Genomic DNA, 15,747 nt, shown 5'->3' with positions numbered 1-15,747 from the left:
TAGGGGACTCAGTCACTAGGGGACCCGGTCACCAGGGGATCCAGTCACCAGGGAACCCGGTCACCAGGGGACCCGGTCACTAGGGGATCCGGTCACTAGGGGACCCGGTCACTAGGGGATTCGGTCACTAGAAGATCCAGTCACTAGGGGATCCGGTCACTAGGGGATCCAGTAACTAGGGGATCCAGTCACTAGGGACTCAGTCACTAGGGGACCCGGTCACCAGGGGATCCAGTCACCAGGGAACCCGGTCACCAGGGGACCCGGTCACTAGGGGATCCGGTCACTAGGGGACCCGGTCACTAGGGGATTCGGTCACTAGAAGATCCAGTCACTAGGGGATCCGGTCACTAGGGGATCCAGTAACTAGGGGATCCTGTCACTAGGGGACCCAGTCACTAGGGGGACTGGGGGAATAGCAGGGACTGGTGAGGTGATGTGGGTCGAGATGTCCCCTGCTGAGGGGGGGAGGAGCTTTTGTTATGTCCCCAGCTAAGGGGGGGAGGAGCTTTCGTTATGTCCCCTGCTGAGGGGGGAGGAGCTTTCGTTATGTCCCCTGCTGAGGGGGGAGGAGCTTTCGTTATGTCCCCTGCTGAGGGGGGGAGGAGCTTTCATTATGTCCCCTGCTGAGGGGAGGAGCTTTCATTATGTCCCCTGCTGAGGGGAGGCGGAGCTTTCATTTTGTCCCCTGCTGAGGTTAGGAGCTTTCGTTATGTCCCCTTCTGAGGGGAGGAGCTTTCATTATGTCCCATGCTGAGGGGAGGAGCTTTCATTATGTCCCCTGCTGAGGGGAGGAGCTTTCGCTATGTCCCCTGCTGAGGGGAGGAGCTTTCGTGATGTCCCCTGCTGAGGGGAGGAGCTTTCGTTGTGTCCCCTGCTGAGGGGAGGAGCTTTCATTATGTCCCCTGCTAATAGTAGGGGGATTGTTGGTCAGATCAAGCTGAGTTCACAGGGACCCCAAGCGCACCAGCCCTGTGTGTGTACTAGACTCTCAGTGGATTGCTCCCACCCAGACCCGGTCCAGTCTGGTTCATCACAGCTCCCTTATTGTGCCTGTGTTGTGAAATGTCTGTGCTGAGTGGGTCAAACCCAGCCAGAGTCAGGGATAGTCTGAGGGATAGTCTGACCTAGTCCCAGTCCACAGCAGGATCAACTGAAACGTGATGCTCTGAGTGGAAGAAATTGTCCACGTGAATGTGTGGGTTGAACATGGAGAGGAGAGATAGAAGCAAGATGTTCATATTTTCATGAATGTTCCGTAAGGTTTAACCATTTGCCGTGTATCAAGTCCGTGGGTAAATTCCTACTTTCACAGTGTTTCATCTTGTATATTTACAGTAACTTCTTCACTTTGGGAAACGTAGAAAGGAACAATGGACTGGATACAGAAAGACCAAGCAAGCAGACCACATCTTCTTTGACAGACTGAACTGTGGGTACTAGTCACTACCCACAATACACCTCTCCTCTCCACTGTCCCACCACAGCAACTTCAGCAGACAGACTGAACTGTGGGTACTAGCCACTACCCACAATACACCTCTCCTCTCCACTGTCCCACCATAGCAGCTTCAGCAGACAGACTGAACTGTGGGTACTAGCCACTACCCACAATACACCTCTCCTCTCCACTGTCCCACCACAGCAACTTCAGCAGACAGACTGAACTGTGGGTACTAGCCACTACCCACAATACACCTCTCCTCTCCACTGTCCCACCACAGCAACTTCAGCAGACAGACTGAACTGTGGGTACTAGACTAAACTGATATTACAGGAGCGTCAACATTTCCTTCAGTCCGTTTTCCTCTAAACGGAGGGACGACAACCCCTCATCCTGACAGGTTCAGGGCTTCAACAAGAGGTCTCTGAGCTCCATAGAGAGAGGGAAGAACAACAGCATGGTAATAGGCATGAAGTATGTCTTGTTATTGTATGGTAATAGGCGTGAAGTATGCCTTGTTATTGTATGGTAATAGGCGTGAAGTATGTCTTGTTATTATATGGTAATAGGTATGAAGTATGCCTTGTTATTGTATGGTAATAGGCGTGAAGTATGTCTTGTTATTGTATGGTAATAGGTATGAAGTATGTCTTGTTATTGTATGGTAATAGGCGTGAAGTATGCCTTGTTATTGTATGGTAATAGGCATGAAGTATGTCTTGTTATTGTATGGTAATATGCATGAAGTATGTCTTGTTATTGTATGGTAATAGGTTTGAAGTATGTCTTGTTATTGTATGGTAATAGGCGTGAAGTATGCCTTGTTATTGTATGGTAACAGGCATGCCTTGTTATTGTATGGTAATAGGTATTAAGTATGCCTTGTCGTTTTCCTGTTTGTCTGTTAGTTGCCAAGTGGTTCTATCAATCTAGGACATAGAGATGACTTAACCCTCATAGCCTGGTTCCTCTCTAGGTTTCTTCCTAGGTTCTGGCCTTTATAGGGAGTTTTTCCTAGCCACGTGCTTCTACACCTGCATTGCTTTCTGTTTGGGCCACCCCTCATAGCCTGGTTCCTCTCTAGGTTTCTTCCTAGGTTCTGGCCTTTATAGGGAGTTTTTCCTAGCCACCGTGCTTCTACGCCTGCATTGCTTGCTGGTTTGGGGTTTAAGGCTGGGTTTCTGTAGAGGACTTTGTGACATCAGCTGATGTAAGAAGGGCTTTATAAATTGATTTGATTTGATTTGACTTACCTCCAAATTGTGAGACTCCATTAGACTTAATACTGTACTGTGATGTTGTGAGACTCCATTAGACTTAATACTGTACTGTGATGTTGTGAGACTCCATTAGACTTAATATCGTACTATGATGTTGTGAGACTCCATTAGACTTAATATCGTACTATGATGTTGTGAGACTCCATTAGACTTAATATCGTACTGTGATGTTGTGAGACTCCATTAGACTTAATACCGTACCGTGATGTTGTGAGACTCCATTAGACTTAATACCGTACCGTGATGTTGTGAGACTCCATTAGACTTAATACTGTACTGTGAGGTTGTGAGACTCCATTAGACTTAATACCGTACCGTGATGTTGTGAGACTCCATTAGACGTAATACCGTACCGTGAGGTTGTGAGACTCCATTAGACGTAATACCGTACCGTGATGTTGTGAGAGCCGGTGACCGCGCTGCCGTCTTCCAGGTAGTGTGTTTCTGTGTAGTGACTGGCAAACAGACCACTAGAAATAAGACACAAAAAGAGCAAGAGTTAAAAGTAGGGAATCTCAAAGAGGACAGCTCAGCGTGAGGGACACATTTAGAGAGAGGGCTGGGAGGGGAGAGAGGAGAGCAGGCAGGGAGGGGAGAGAGAGGAGAGAGGGCAGAGAGAGGGCTGGGAGGGGAGAGAGGACTGGGAGGGGAGGAGAGGGGGATGGGAGGGGAGAGAGAGGAGAGAGGGCTGGGAGGGGAGAGAGAGGGATGGGAGGGGAGCGAGAGAGAGGAGAGAGGGCTGGGAGGGGAGAGAGGGCTGGGAGGGCGAGAGAGGGAGGGGAGGGGAGAGAGGAGAGCAGGCAGGGAGGGGAGAGAGAGGAGAGAGGGCAGAGAGAGGGCTGGGAGGGGAGAGAGGGCTGGGAGGGGAGGAGAGAGGGATGGGATGGGAGGGGAGGGGAGGGGAGAGAGAGGAGAGAGGGCTAGGAGGGGAGAGAGGGCTGGGAGGGAGGAGAGAGGGATGGGAGGGGAGGGGAGTGAGAGGAGAGATGGCTGAGAGGGAGGAGAGGGCTGGGAGGGAGGAGAGAGGGATGGGAGGGGAGAGAGAGGAGAGAGGGCTGAGAGGGAGGAGAGGGGAGAGAGGGCTGGGAGGGAGGAGAGAGAGAAAGGGAGGAGAGGGGAGAGAGGGCTGGGAGGGAGGAGAGGGGAGAGAGGGATGGGAGGGAGGAGAGGGGAGAGAGGGCTGGGAGGGAGGAGAGAGAGAGGGGAGAGAGAGAGAGGGAGGGAGGGAGAGATAGAGAGGGAGGGAGAGAGAGAGAGAGAGAGAGGGAGGGAGGGGAGAGAGAGAGAGGGAGGGAGGGGAGCGAGAGAGAGAGAGGGAGGGAGGGGAGAGAGAGAGAGATAGGGAGGGAGGAGAGAGGGAGGGAGGGGAGAGAGGGAGGGAGGAGAGGGGAGAGAGAGAGAGAGAGGGAGGAGAGGGGAGAGAGAGAGAGAGAGGGAGGGAGAGAGAGAGAGAGAGAGAGGGAGGGAGAGAGAGAGAGAGAGGGAGGGAGGGGAGCGAGAGAGAGAGAGGGAGGGAGGGGAGAGAGAGATAGGGAGGGAGGAGAGAGGGAGGGAGGGGAGAGCGAGGGAGGGAGGAGAGGGGAGAGAGAGAGAGGGAGGGACCAGCAGCAGGGGTAGATCCTGGAACTACTATGAGCTCACACAAACACTGGGAACCCTTATGAGTTGATTATTACAGCGTGGTGTGTGTGTGTGTGTGTGTGTGTGTGTGTGTGTGTGTGTGTGTGTGTGTGTGTGCACGTGCGTGCGTGTGTGTGTGCACGTGCGTGCGTGTGTGTGTGTGTGTGTGTGTGTGCGTGCGTGTGTGTGTGTGTGTGTGTGCGTGCGTGTGTGCGTGTGTGTGACCTCAGGACAGCCAGATGAGGAACACCCATCACAGACAGCTTGAGAGTCTTCCTGACCTCACTGCTAGGACTGTTAGAGTTGCTTCTGGCCTTGTCAGGGACATGATGTTTCCTGGACCCTGCTTTCATAACCCACAAAACAAACCACAGAACTGGCAGTGATCCCCCGGATCAAAGCCAGGCTGGAAAGAGCAGAAAAGTCCAATGGAATCAAATGAAGTTGTTTTAATTAGTGTCAACGCTCTGACTCAGACAGAAACTCAACGTCAGTGGACTATAAGAATAACAAGGTATCAATTAAAATGTAATGAATATGTAAACCATCACCCAACCATTCACACAGACATACACCAGCTTCCCTGACCCAGTGGGTCACCTGTTCATCTATGGGAAGGAGGGCAAACAGGCTCCGTCTATGAGAACACAAGCAGAGAAAGCAGATCGATGGTCAGATCAGACTGCGGACGGTGATTTGATTTTTTTATCAATTTGAAACACGAAGCGACGATGCCTGTTTTCAAAGACCGAATGCACAAACACGCGCACACACACACACACACACACGCGCATGCACGCACACACGCGCATGCACGCATGCACACACACACACACACACACACACACACACACACACACACACTAGTTAACATTGAAATTGTTAACATGGAACTAGTTAACATATAACTGGTTAACTAGTTAACATAGAACTGGTTAACATAGAACTAGTTAACATAGAACTGGTTAACATAGAACTAGTTAACATGTCCCTGGCAGATAGCAGATATAGACAGTGCTGACAGGAGAATGGGGACCATCAGGAATCACATGGAGATCTCAAACTGAGTCATGACTTTAGAACCGTCCTCACATGGAGATCTCAAACTGAGTCATGACTTTAGAACCGTCCTCACATGGAGATCTCAAACTGAGTCATGACTTCAGAACCTTCTTCACATGGAGATCTCAAACTGAGTCATGACTTCAGAACCTTCCTCACATGGAGATCTCAAACTGAGTCATGACTTTAGAACCGTCCTCACATGGAGATCTCAAACTGAGTCATGACTTTAGAACCGTCCTCACATGGAGATCTCAAACTGAGTCATGACTTTAGGAACCTTCCTCACATGGAGATCTCAAACTGAGTCATGACTTTAGAACCGTCCTCACATGGAGATCTCAAACTGAGTCATGACTTCAGAACCTTCCTCACATGGAGATCTCAAACTGAGTCATGACTTTAGAACCTTCCTCACATGGAGATCTCAAACTGAGTCATGACTTTAGGAACCCTCTTCACATGGAGATCTCAAACTGAGTCATGACTGTAGAACCTTCTGGATATGATTTGGACGAGCGATAAAAAACAGTCCCCAGAAACAGAAATTTGTTTAAACTGAAAAGAATCCAACATTGTTCGACAGTGCCAGACGCTAGTCCGCGGCCACAGCACACTGCCTGTCTGCAGTAATGACAGGATTTGTTGTAAGCCCTATCTAAACGAAATACATTCTCCTAATCAACGCCATGAGACATCCTTTTCAGCAATATAAAAGTTATGGATTTTTCTACATTGGAGGCAGAATGCCTCAACGCCAGTTGACTTACAGTGGATTTTCCTGAACTCTTCAGAACTCAGAGGGTTCCTTTAGAACCTTTCCTACATAAAATAAATGCTTCTAAAAGGAAGACATAGAATCCTAAAAGGTTCTATGTAGATAATACAGTTCTACCTCTATAAAGGGTTCTATGTAGATAATACGGTTCTACCTCTATAAAGGGTTCTATGTAGATAATACGGTTCTACCTCTATAAAGGGTTCTATGTAGATAATACAGTTCTACCTCTATAAAGGGTTCCATGTAGATAATACGGTTCTACCTCTATAAAGGGTTCTATGTAGATAATACAGTTCTACCTCTATAAAGGGTTCTATGTAGATAATAAGGATCTACCTCTATAAAGGGTTATATGTAGATAATAAGGTTATACCTCTATAAAGGGTTCTATGTAGATAATACGGTTCTACCTCTATAAAGGGTTCTGTGTAGATAATACGGTTCTACCTCTATAAAGGGTTCTGTGTAGATAATACGGTTCTACCTCTATAAAGGGTTCTATGTAGATAATAAGGATCTACCTCTATAAAAGGTTCTATGTAGATAATACAGTTCTACCTCTATAAAGGGTTCTGTGTAGATAATACAGTTCTACCTCTATAAAGGGTTCTGTGTAGATAATACAGTTCTACCTCTATAAAGGGTTCTATGTAGATAATACAGTTCTACCTCTATAAAGGGTTCTATGTAGATAATACAGTTCTACCTCTATAAAGGGTTCTATGTAGATAATACAGTTCTACCTCTATAAAGGGTTCTATGTAGATAATACGGTTCTATCTCTATAAAGGGTTCTATGTAGATAATACGGTTCTACCTCTATAAAGGGTTCTGTGTAGATAATACGGTTCTACCTCTATAAAGGGTTCTATGTAGATAATACGGTTCTACCTCTATAAAGGGTTCTATGTAGATAATACAGTTCTACCTCTATAAAGGGTTCTATGTAGATAATAAGGATCTACCTCTATAAAGGGTTCTATGTAGATAATACGGTTCTATCTCTATAAAGGGTTCTATGTAGATAATACAGTTCTACCTCTATAAAGGGTTCTGTGTAGATAATACGGTTCTACCTCTATAAAGGGTTATATGTAGATAATAAGGATCTACCTCTATAAAGGGTTCTATGTAGATAATACGGTTCTACCTATATAAAGGGTTCGATGTAGATAATACGGTTCTACCTCTATAAAGGGTTCTATGTAGATAATAAGGATCTACCTCTATAAAGGGTTATATGTAGATAATACGGTTCTACCTCTATAAAGGGTTCTATGCAGATAAAACGGTTAACCTCTATAAAGGGTTCTATGTAGATAATACGGTTCTACCTCTATAAAGGGTTCTATGTAGATAATACGGTTCTACCTCTATAAAGGGTTCTATGTAGATAATAAGGATCTACCTCTATAAAGGGTTCTATGTAGATAATACGGTTCTACCTCTATAAAGGGTTCTCTGCAGATAAAACGGTTAATCTCTATAAAGGGTTCTATGTAGATAATATGGTTCTACCTCTATAAAGGGTTCTATGTAGATAATACAGTTCTACCTCTATAAAGGGTTCTATGTAGATAATATGGTTCTACCTCTATAAAGGGTTCCATGTAGATAATACAGTTCTACCTCTATAAAGGGTTCCATGTAGATAATACGGTTCTACCTCTATAAAGGGTTCTATGTAGATAATACGGTTCTATCTCTATAAAGGGTTCTATGTAGATAATACGGTTCTACCTCTATAAAGGGTTCTATGTAGATAATACGGTTCTACCTCTATAAAGGGTTCCATGTAGATAATACGGTTCTACCTCTATAAAGGGTTCTATGTAGATAATACGGTTCTACCTCTATAAAGGGTTCCATGTAGATAATACGGTTCTACCTCTATAAAGGGTTCCATGTAGATAATACGGTTCTACCTCTATAAAGGGTTCCATGTAGATAATACGGTTCTATCTCTATAAAAGGTTCTTCTTCAGGGACAAAGGCCTGGAGAATCCTTTTTCCTAAAAGCATACCTGATGCAATCTCTTTTTATCACAAAAAGTTATGGATTTTCTGACAAGAATCAAGAGAGCGCTTCAACACCATCTAAGTCACCATATAGCATTCAAGTTTTCAGAAGTCTAAATATCTAATGTTATCTCCTGTTACTAGTTTTCAGAACTCTAAATATCTAATATTCTCTCCTGTTACTAGTTTTCAGAAGTCTAAATATCTAATATTCTCTCCTGTTACAAGTTTTCAGAAGTCTAAATATCTAATATTCTCTCCTGTTACTAGTTTTCAGAAGTCTAAATATCTAATATTCTCTCCTGTTACTAGTTTTCAGAAGTCTAAATATCTAATATTCTCTCCTGTTACTAGTTTTCAGAACTCTGAACTTGATGTGCAAGGCCTTTTTACAGCCCATGAACTATAAAAATGCTTTGCACGTCAAACATTTAACACGTCAATATGGATGAACGTAAGTATCTAAGGTCTTTTATATGGTAATAATGCAGTGCTACAGACGTCATGTTCCTCTGGCAGTAACGTAACCAAGCGCTCTCCTTTAATCATGACTCGGAGAGAGAATGACCTACACAGACAGCCACAGTCTCCAGGAAGGTACATCCAGCCTCTGCTCTACGGGGAGACATCAAACCCCTGCTGTACCTTTGATCAGGTAGTGTAGGAGTCAGTGGGATATCATGTTGATATCAGGTAGTGTAGGAGTCAGTGGGATATCATGTTGATATCAGGTAGTGTAGGAGTAAGTGGGATATCATGTTGATATCATGTTGATATCAGGTAGTGTAGGTGTCAGTGGGATATCATGTTGATATCATGTTGATCAGGTAGTGTAGGAGTCAGTGGGATATCATGTTGGTATCATGTTGATATCAGGTAGTGTAGGTGTCAGTGGGATATCATGTTGATATCATGTTGATCAGGTAGTGTAGGAGTCAGTGGGATATCATGTTGATATCAGGTAGTATAGGAGTCAGTGGGATATCATGTTGATATCATGTTGATCAGGTAGTGTAGGAGTCAGTGGGATATCATGTTGATATCATGTTGATCAGGTAGTGTAGGTGTCAGTGGGATGTCATGTTGATATCAGGTAGTGTGGGAGTCAGTGGGATATCATGTTGATATCAGGTAGTATAGGAGTCAGTGGGATATCATGTTGATATCAGGTAGTGTGGGAGTCAGTGGGATATCATGTTGATATCAGGTAGTGTGGGAGTCAGTGGGATATCATGTTGATATCAGGTAGTATAGGAGTCAGTGGGATATCATGTTGATATCAGGTAGTGTAGGAGTCAGTGTGATATCATGTTGATATCATATTGATATCGGGTAGTGTAGGAGTCAGTGGGATATCATGTTGATATCATGTTGATATCGGGTAGTGTAGGAGTCATTGGGATAAGATGTTGATATCATGTTGATATCAGGTAGTGTAGGAGTCAGTGGGATATCATGTTGATATCATGTTGATATCTGGTAGTGTAGGTGTCAGTGGGATATCATGTTGATATCAGGTAGTGTAGGAGTCAGTGGGATATCATGTTGATATCATGTTGATCAGGTAGTGTAGGAGTCAGTGGGATATCATGTTGATATCATGTAGTGTAGGAGTCAGTGTGATATCATGTTGATATCATGTTGATATCGGGTAGTGTAGGAGTCAGTGGGATATCATGTTGATATCAGGTAGTGTAGGAGTCAGTGTGATATCATGTTGATCAGGTAGTGTAGGAGTCATTGGGATAAGATGTTGATATCATGTTGATATCAGGTAGTGTAGGAGTCAGTGTGATATCATGTTGATATCATGTTGATATCAGGTAGTGTAGGAGTCAGTGGGATATCATGTTGATATCATGTAGTGTAGGAGTCAGTGTGATATCATGTTGATATCATGTTGATATCGGGTAGTGTAGGAGTCAGTGGGATATCATGTTGATATCAGGTAGTGTAGGAGTCAGTGTGATATCATGTTGATCAGGTAGTGTAGGAGTCAGTGGGATATCATGTTGATATCAGGTAGTATAGGAGTCAGTGGGATATCATGTTGATATCAGGTAGTATAGGAGTCAGTGGGATATCATGTTGATGTCAGGTAGTATAGGAGTCAGTGGGATATCATGTTGATATCATGTTGATCAGGTAGTGTAGGAGTCAGTGGGATATCATGTTTATATCATGTTGATCAGGTAGTGTAGGAGTCAGTGGGATATCATGTTGATATCATGTTGATATCATGTAGTGTAGTAGTCATTGGGATATCATGTTGATATCATGTTGATCAGGTAGTGTAGGAGTCAGTGGGATATCATGTTGATATCAGGTAGTGTAGGAGTCATTGTGATATCATGTTGATATCAGGTAGTGTAGGAGTCAGTGTGATATCATGTTGATATCATGTTGATATCAGGTAGTGTAGGAGTCATTGGGATATCATGTTGATATCATGTTGATCAGGTAGTGTAGGAGTCAGTGGGATATCATGTTGATATCAGGTAGTGTAGGAGTCATTGTGATATCATGTTGATATCAGGTAGTGTAGGAGTCAGTGTGATATCATGTTGATATCATGTTGATATCAGGTAGTGTAGGAGTCAGTGGGATATCATGTTGATATCAGGTAGTGTAGGAGTCAGTGTGATATCATGTTGATCAGGTAGTGTAGGAGTCAGTGGGATATCATGTTGATATCAGGTAGTGTAGCAGTCATTGGGATCTCATGTTGATATCATGTTGATATCAGGTAGTGTAGGAGTCATTGGGATATCATGTTGATATCAGGTAGTGTATGAGTCAGTGGGATATCATGTTGATATCAGGTAGTGTAGGAGTCAGTGCGATATCAAGTTGATATCATGTTGATATCAGGTAGTGTAGGAGTCATTGGGATATCATGTTGATATCAGGTAGTGTAGGAGTCAGTGGGATATCATGTTGATATCATGTTGATATCAGGTAGTGTAGGAGTCATTGGGATATCATGTTGATATCATGTTGATATCAGGTAGTGTAGGAGTCAGTGGGATATCATGTTGATATCAGGTAGTGTAGGAGTCATTGTGATATCATGTTGATATCAGGTAGTGTAGCAGTCAGTGGGATATCATATTGATATCATGTTGATATCAGGTAGTGTAGGAGTCATTGTGATATCATGTTGATATCAGGTAGTGTAGGAGTCAGTGGGATATCATGTTGATATCAGGTAGTGTAGGAGTCATTGTGATATCATGTTGATATCAGGTAGTGTAGGAGTCAGTGGGATATCATGTTGATATCATGTTGATATCAGGTAGTGTGGGAGTCAGTGGGATATCATGTTGATATCAGGTAGTGTGGGAGTCAGTGGGATATCATGTTGATATCAGGTAGTATAGGAGTCAGTGGGATATCATGTTGATATCAGGTAGTGTAGGAGTCAGTGTGATATCATGTTGATATCATATTGATATCGGGTAGTGTAGGAGTCAGTGGGATATCATGTTGATATCATGTTGATATCGGGTAGTGTAGGAGTCATTGGGATAAGATGTTGATATCATGTTGATATCAGGTAGTGTAGGAGTCAGTGGGATATCATGTTGATATCATGTTGATATCTGGTAGTGTAGGTGTCAGTGGGATATCATGTTGATATCAGGTAGTGTAGGAGTCAGTGGGATATCATGTTGATATCATGTTGATCAGGTAGTGTAGGAGTCAGTGGGATATCATGTTGATATCATGTAGTGTAGGAGTCAGTGTGATATCATGTTGATATCATGTTGATATCGGGTAGTGTAGGAGTCAGTGGGATATCATGTTGATATCAGGTAGTGTAGGAGTCAGTGTGATATCATGTTGATCAGGTAGTGTAGGAGTCATTGGGATAAGATGTTGATATCATGTTGATATCAGGTAGTGTAGGAGTCAGTGTGATATCATGTTGATATCATGTTGATATCAGGTAGTGTAGGAGTCAGTGGGATATCATGTTGATATCATGTAGTGTAGGAGTCAGTGTGATATCATGTTGATATCATGTTGATATCGGGTAGTGTAGGAGTCAGTGGGATATCATGTTGATATCAGGTAGTGTAGGAGTCAGTGTGATATCATGTTGATCAGGTAGTGTAGGAGTCAGTGGGATATCATGTTGATATCAGGTAGTATAGGAGTCAGTGGGATATCATGTTGATATCAGGTAGTATAGGAGTCAGTGGGATATCATGTTGATGTCAGGTAGTATAGGAGTCAGTGGGATATCATGTTGATATCATGTTGATCAGGTAGTGTAGGAGTCAGTGGGATATCATGTTTATATCATGTTGATCAGGTAGTGTAGGAGTCAGTGGGATATCCTGTTGATATCATGTTGATATCATGTAGTGTAGTAGTCATTGGGATATCATGTTGATATCATGTTGATCAGGTAGTGTAGGAGTCAGTGGGATATCATGTTGATATCAGGTAGTGTAGGAGTCATTGTGATATCATGTTGATATCAGGTAGTGTAGGAGTCAGTGTGATATCATGTTGATATCATGTTGATATCAGGTAGTGTAGGAGTCATTGGGATATCATGTTGATATCATGTTGATCAGGTAGTGTAGGAGTCAGTGGGATATCATGTTGATATCAGGTAGTGTAGGAGTCATTGTGATATCATGTTGATATCAGGTAGTGTAGGAGTCAGTGTGATATCATGTTGATATCATGTTGATATCAGGTAGTGTAGGAGTCAGTGGGATATCATGTTGATATCAGGTAGTGTAGGAGTCAGTGTGATATCATGTTGATCAGGTAGTGTAGGAGTCAGTGGGATATCATGTTGATATCAGGTAGTGTAGCAGTCATTGGGATCTCATGTTGATATCATGTTGATATCAGGTAGTGTAGGAGTCATTGGGATATCATGTTGATATCAGGTAGTGTATGAGTCAGTGGGATATCATGTTGATATCAGGTAGTGTAGGAGTCAGTGCGATATCAAGTTGATATCATGTTGATATCAGGTAGTGTAGGAGTCATTGGGATATCATGTTGATATCAGGTAGTGTAGGAGTCAGTGGGATATCATGTTGATATCATGTTGATATCAGGTAGTGTAGGAGTCATTGGGATATCATGTTGATATCATGTTGATATCAGGTAGTGTAGGAGTCAGTGGGATATCATGTTGATATCAGGTAGTGTAGGAGTCATTGTGATATCATGTTGATATCAGGTAGTGTAGCAGTCAGTGGGATATCATATTGATATCATGTTGATATCAGGTAGTGTAGGAGTCATTGTGATATCATGTTGATATCAGGTAGTGTAGGAGTCAGTGGGATATCATGTTGATATCAGGTAGTGTAGGAGTCATTGTGATATCATGTTGATATCAGGTAGTGTAGGAGTCAGTGGGATATCATGTTGATATCATGTTGATATCAGGTAGTGTAGGAGTCATTGGGATATCATGTTGATATCATGTTGATATCAGGTAGTGTAGGAGTCAGTGGGATATCATGTTGATATCAGGTAGTGTAGGAGTCATTGTGATATCATGTTGATATCAGGTAGTGTAGCAGTCAGTGGGATATCATATTGATATCATGTTGATATCAGGTAGTGTAGGAGTCATTGGGATATCATGTTGATATCATGTTGATATCAGGTAGTGTAGGAGTCAGTGGGATATCATGTTGATATCAGGTAGTGTAGGAGTCATTGTGATATCATGTTGATATCAGGTAGTGTAGCAGTCAGTGGGATATCATATTGATATCATGTTGATATCAGGTAGTGTAGGAGTCATTGGGATGTCATGTTGATATCAGGTTAGTGTAGGAGTCACTGGGATAAGATGCTCCCAATGTAAGTGCACTACTTTTGAACAAGGCCCACTGTGCATTATATCGGGAATAGGGTGAGATTTGGGACACACCCTCTCCCCAACCTCAGCATTGACAGAAGCATCTTCATTACCTCACTGCCATAGTTTGAATCAATAGTTATTGATATCTTAGTCACAGCAGCAGATAAGTCCCGTTACACCCAGACAACAGTCCTAATTTAGGGGATTCTAGACCCAACACAAGCACACACATACCGTTCCCAGGGTTGAGGATGATACAGGGGAACCATCCTCATTATGTTGAGAGAGAGAGAGAGAGAGAGAGGGAGGGAGGGAGAGAGAGAGAGAGAGGGAGGGGGGAGGGAGGGAGAGAGAGAGAGAGAGAGGGGGGGGGGGGAAGAAAGAGAGAAAGAGAGGGAGAAGGAGAGAGCCCCATGGCACTGTGAAGTATCATGCTGTAATTGATTATGAATGCATAAACACTTCGAGATTATGTGATCAAACTAAAGTGTGTGTGTGTGTGTGTGTGTGTGTGTGTGTGTGTGTGTGTGTGTGTGTGTGTGTGTGTGTGTGTGTGTGTGTGTGTGTTAATGAAACAGACTCCGAAGATGTGATTGGGCCACACCAATTAGCCTAAACATTAGATTCAACTGGAGGGAAAGAGGGAACTGCATGATGAGACAATGTTGTATCAACAGTGTCCTTAGGAGAGAGGGACTGCATGATGAGACAATGTTGTAGCAACAGTGTCCTTATGAGAGAGGGACTGCATGATGAGACAATGTTGTAGCAACAGTGTCCTTAGGAGAGAGGGACTGCATGATGAGACAATGTTGTAGCAACAGTGTCCGTAGGAGAGAGGGACTGCATGATGAGACAATGTTGTTGCAACAGTGTCCTTAGGAGAGAGGGACTGCATGATGAGACAATGTTGTAGCAACAGTGTCCGTAGGAGAGAGGGACTGCATGATGAGACAATGTTGTAGCAACAGTGTCCTTAGGAGCAGAGAGAGAGACTGCATGATGAGACAATGTTGTAGCAACAGTGTCCTTAGGAGGAGAGAGAGAGACTGCATGATGAGACGATGTTGTAGCAACAGTGTCCTTAGGAGGAGAGAGAGAGACTGCATGATGAGACGATGTTGTAGCAACAGTGTCCTTAGGAGGAGAGAGAGAGACTGCATGATGAGACGATGTTGTAGCAACAGTGTCCTTAGCTTCATGTGGGATATAGAAATAGCAAGACACCTGTGCGCATTCAACAGCCTCCCCCGTTGAACAGACTCCCCCGTTGAACAGACTCCCCCGTTGAACAGCCTCCCCCGTTGAACAGACATTTTTCCAGGAGTAATTCGTATGACATCAGTGCAAGCTCCTGGCTCTCTCTCTCTCTCTCTCTGTGTGTGTGTGTGTGTGTGTGTGTGTGTGTGTGTGTGTGTGTGTGTGTGTGTGTGTGTGTGTGTGTGTGTCTGTGTCTGTGTGTGTGTGTGTGTCTGTGTGTGTGTGTGTGTGTTCCTGGCTGGACCATCGCTCCACAGTAGAGCAGAATTCCCCTCGCTGAGCTCAACACATCCTTCACTGAGCATGTCATGACCAGAGCTGACACACACTGAGGATGTGCTAGCCAAGCCAATGAGTCGGCAACACACACACTCACACACACACACACACACACACACACACACACACACACACACACACACACACACACACACAC

The 15,747-nt window shown here is 43.9% G+C and overlaps 1 protein-coding gene across 1 annotated transcript in view; it reads right to left on the bottom strand.

The window, feature by feature from the left end:
• The window catches only part of LOC110517068 (disintegrin and metalloproteinase domain-containing protein 12), a 234,598-nt gene that overhangs the window by 113,052 nt on the left and 105,799 nt on the right, over positions 1-15,747 (bottom strand). The window contains exon 4 of the mRNA XM_090228882.1: positions 3,116-3,194. Coding sequence (XP_090085008.1) covers positions 3,116-3,194 — 79 coding nt within the window. The remainder of the gene's footprint in view (positions 1-3,115; positions 3,195-15,747) is intronic.

Source organism: Oncorhynchus mykiss, unplaced genomic scaffold, assembly GCF_057628025.1.
Source record: "Oncorhynchus mykiss isolate SJ-2025 unplaced genomic scaffold, ASM5762802v1 scaffold103, whole genome shotgun sequence".
NCBI classification, from domain to species: domain Eukaryota; kingdom Metazoa; phylum Chordata; class Actinopteri; order Salmoniformes; family Salmonidae; genus Oncorhynchus; species Oncorhynchus mykiss.
This window is presented reverse-complemented; position numbering and strand designations above follow the sequence as displayed.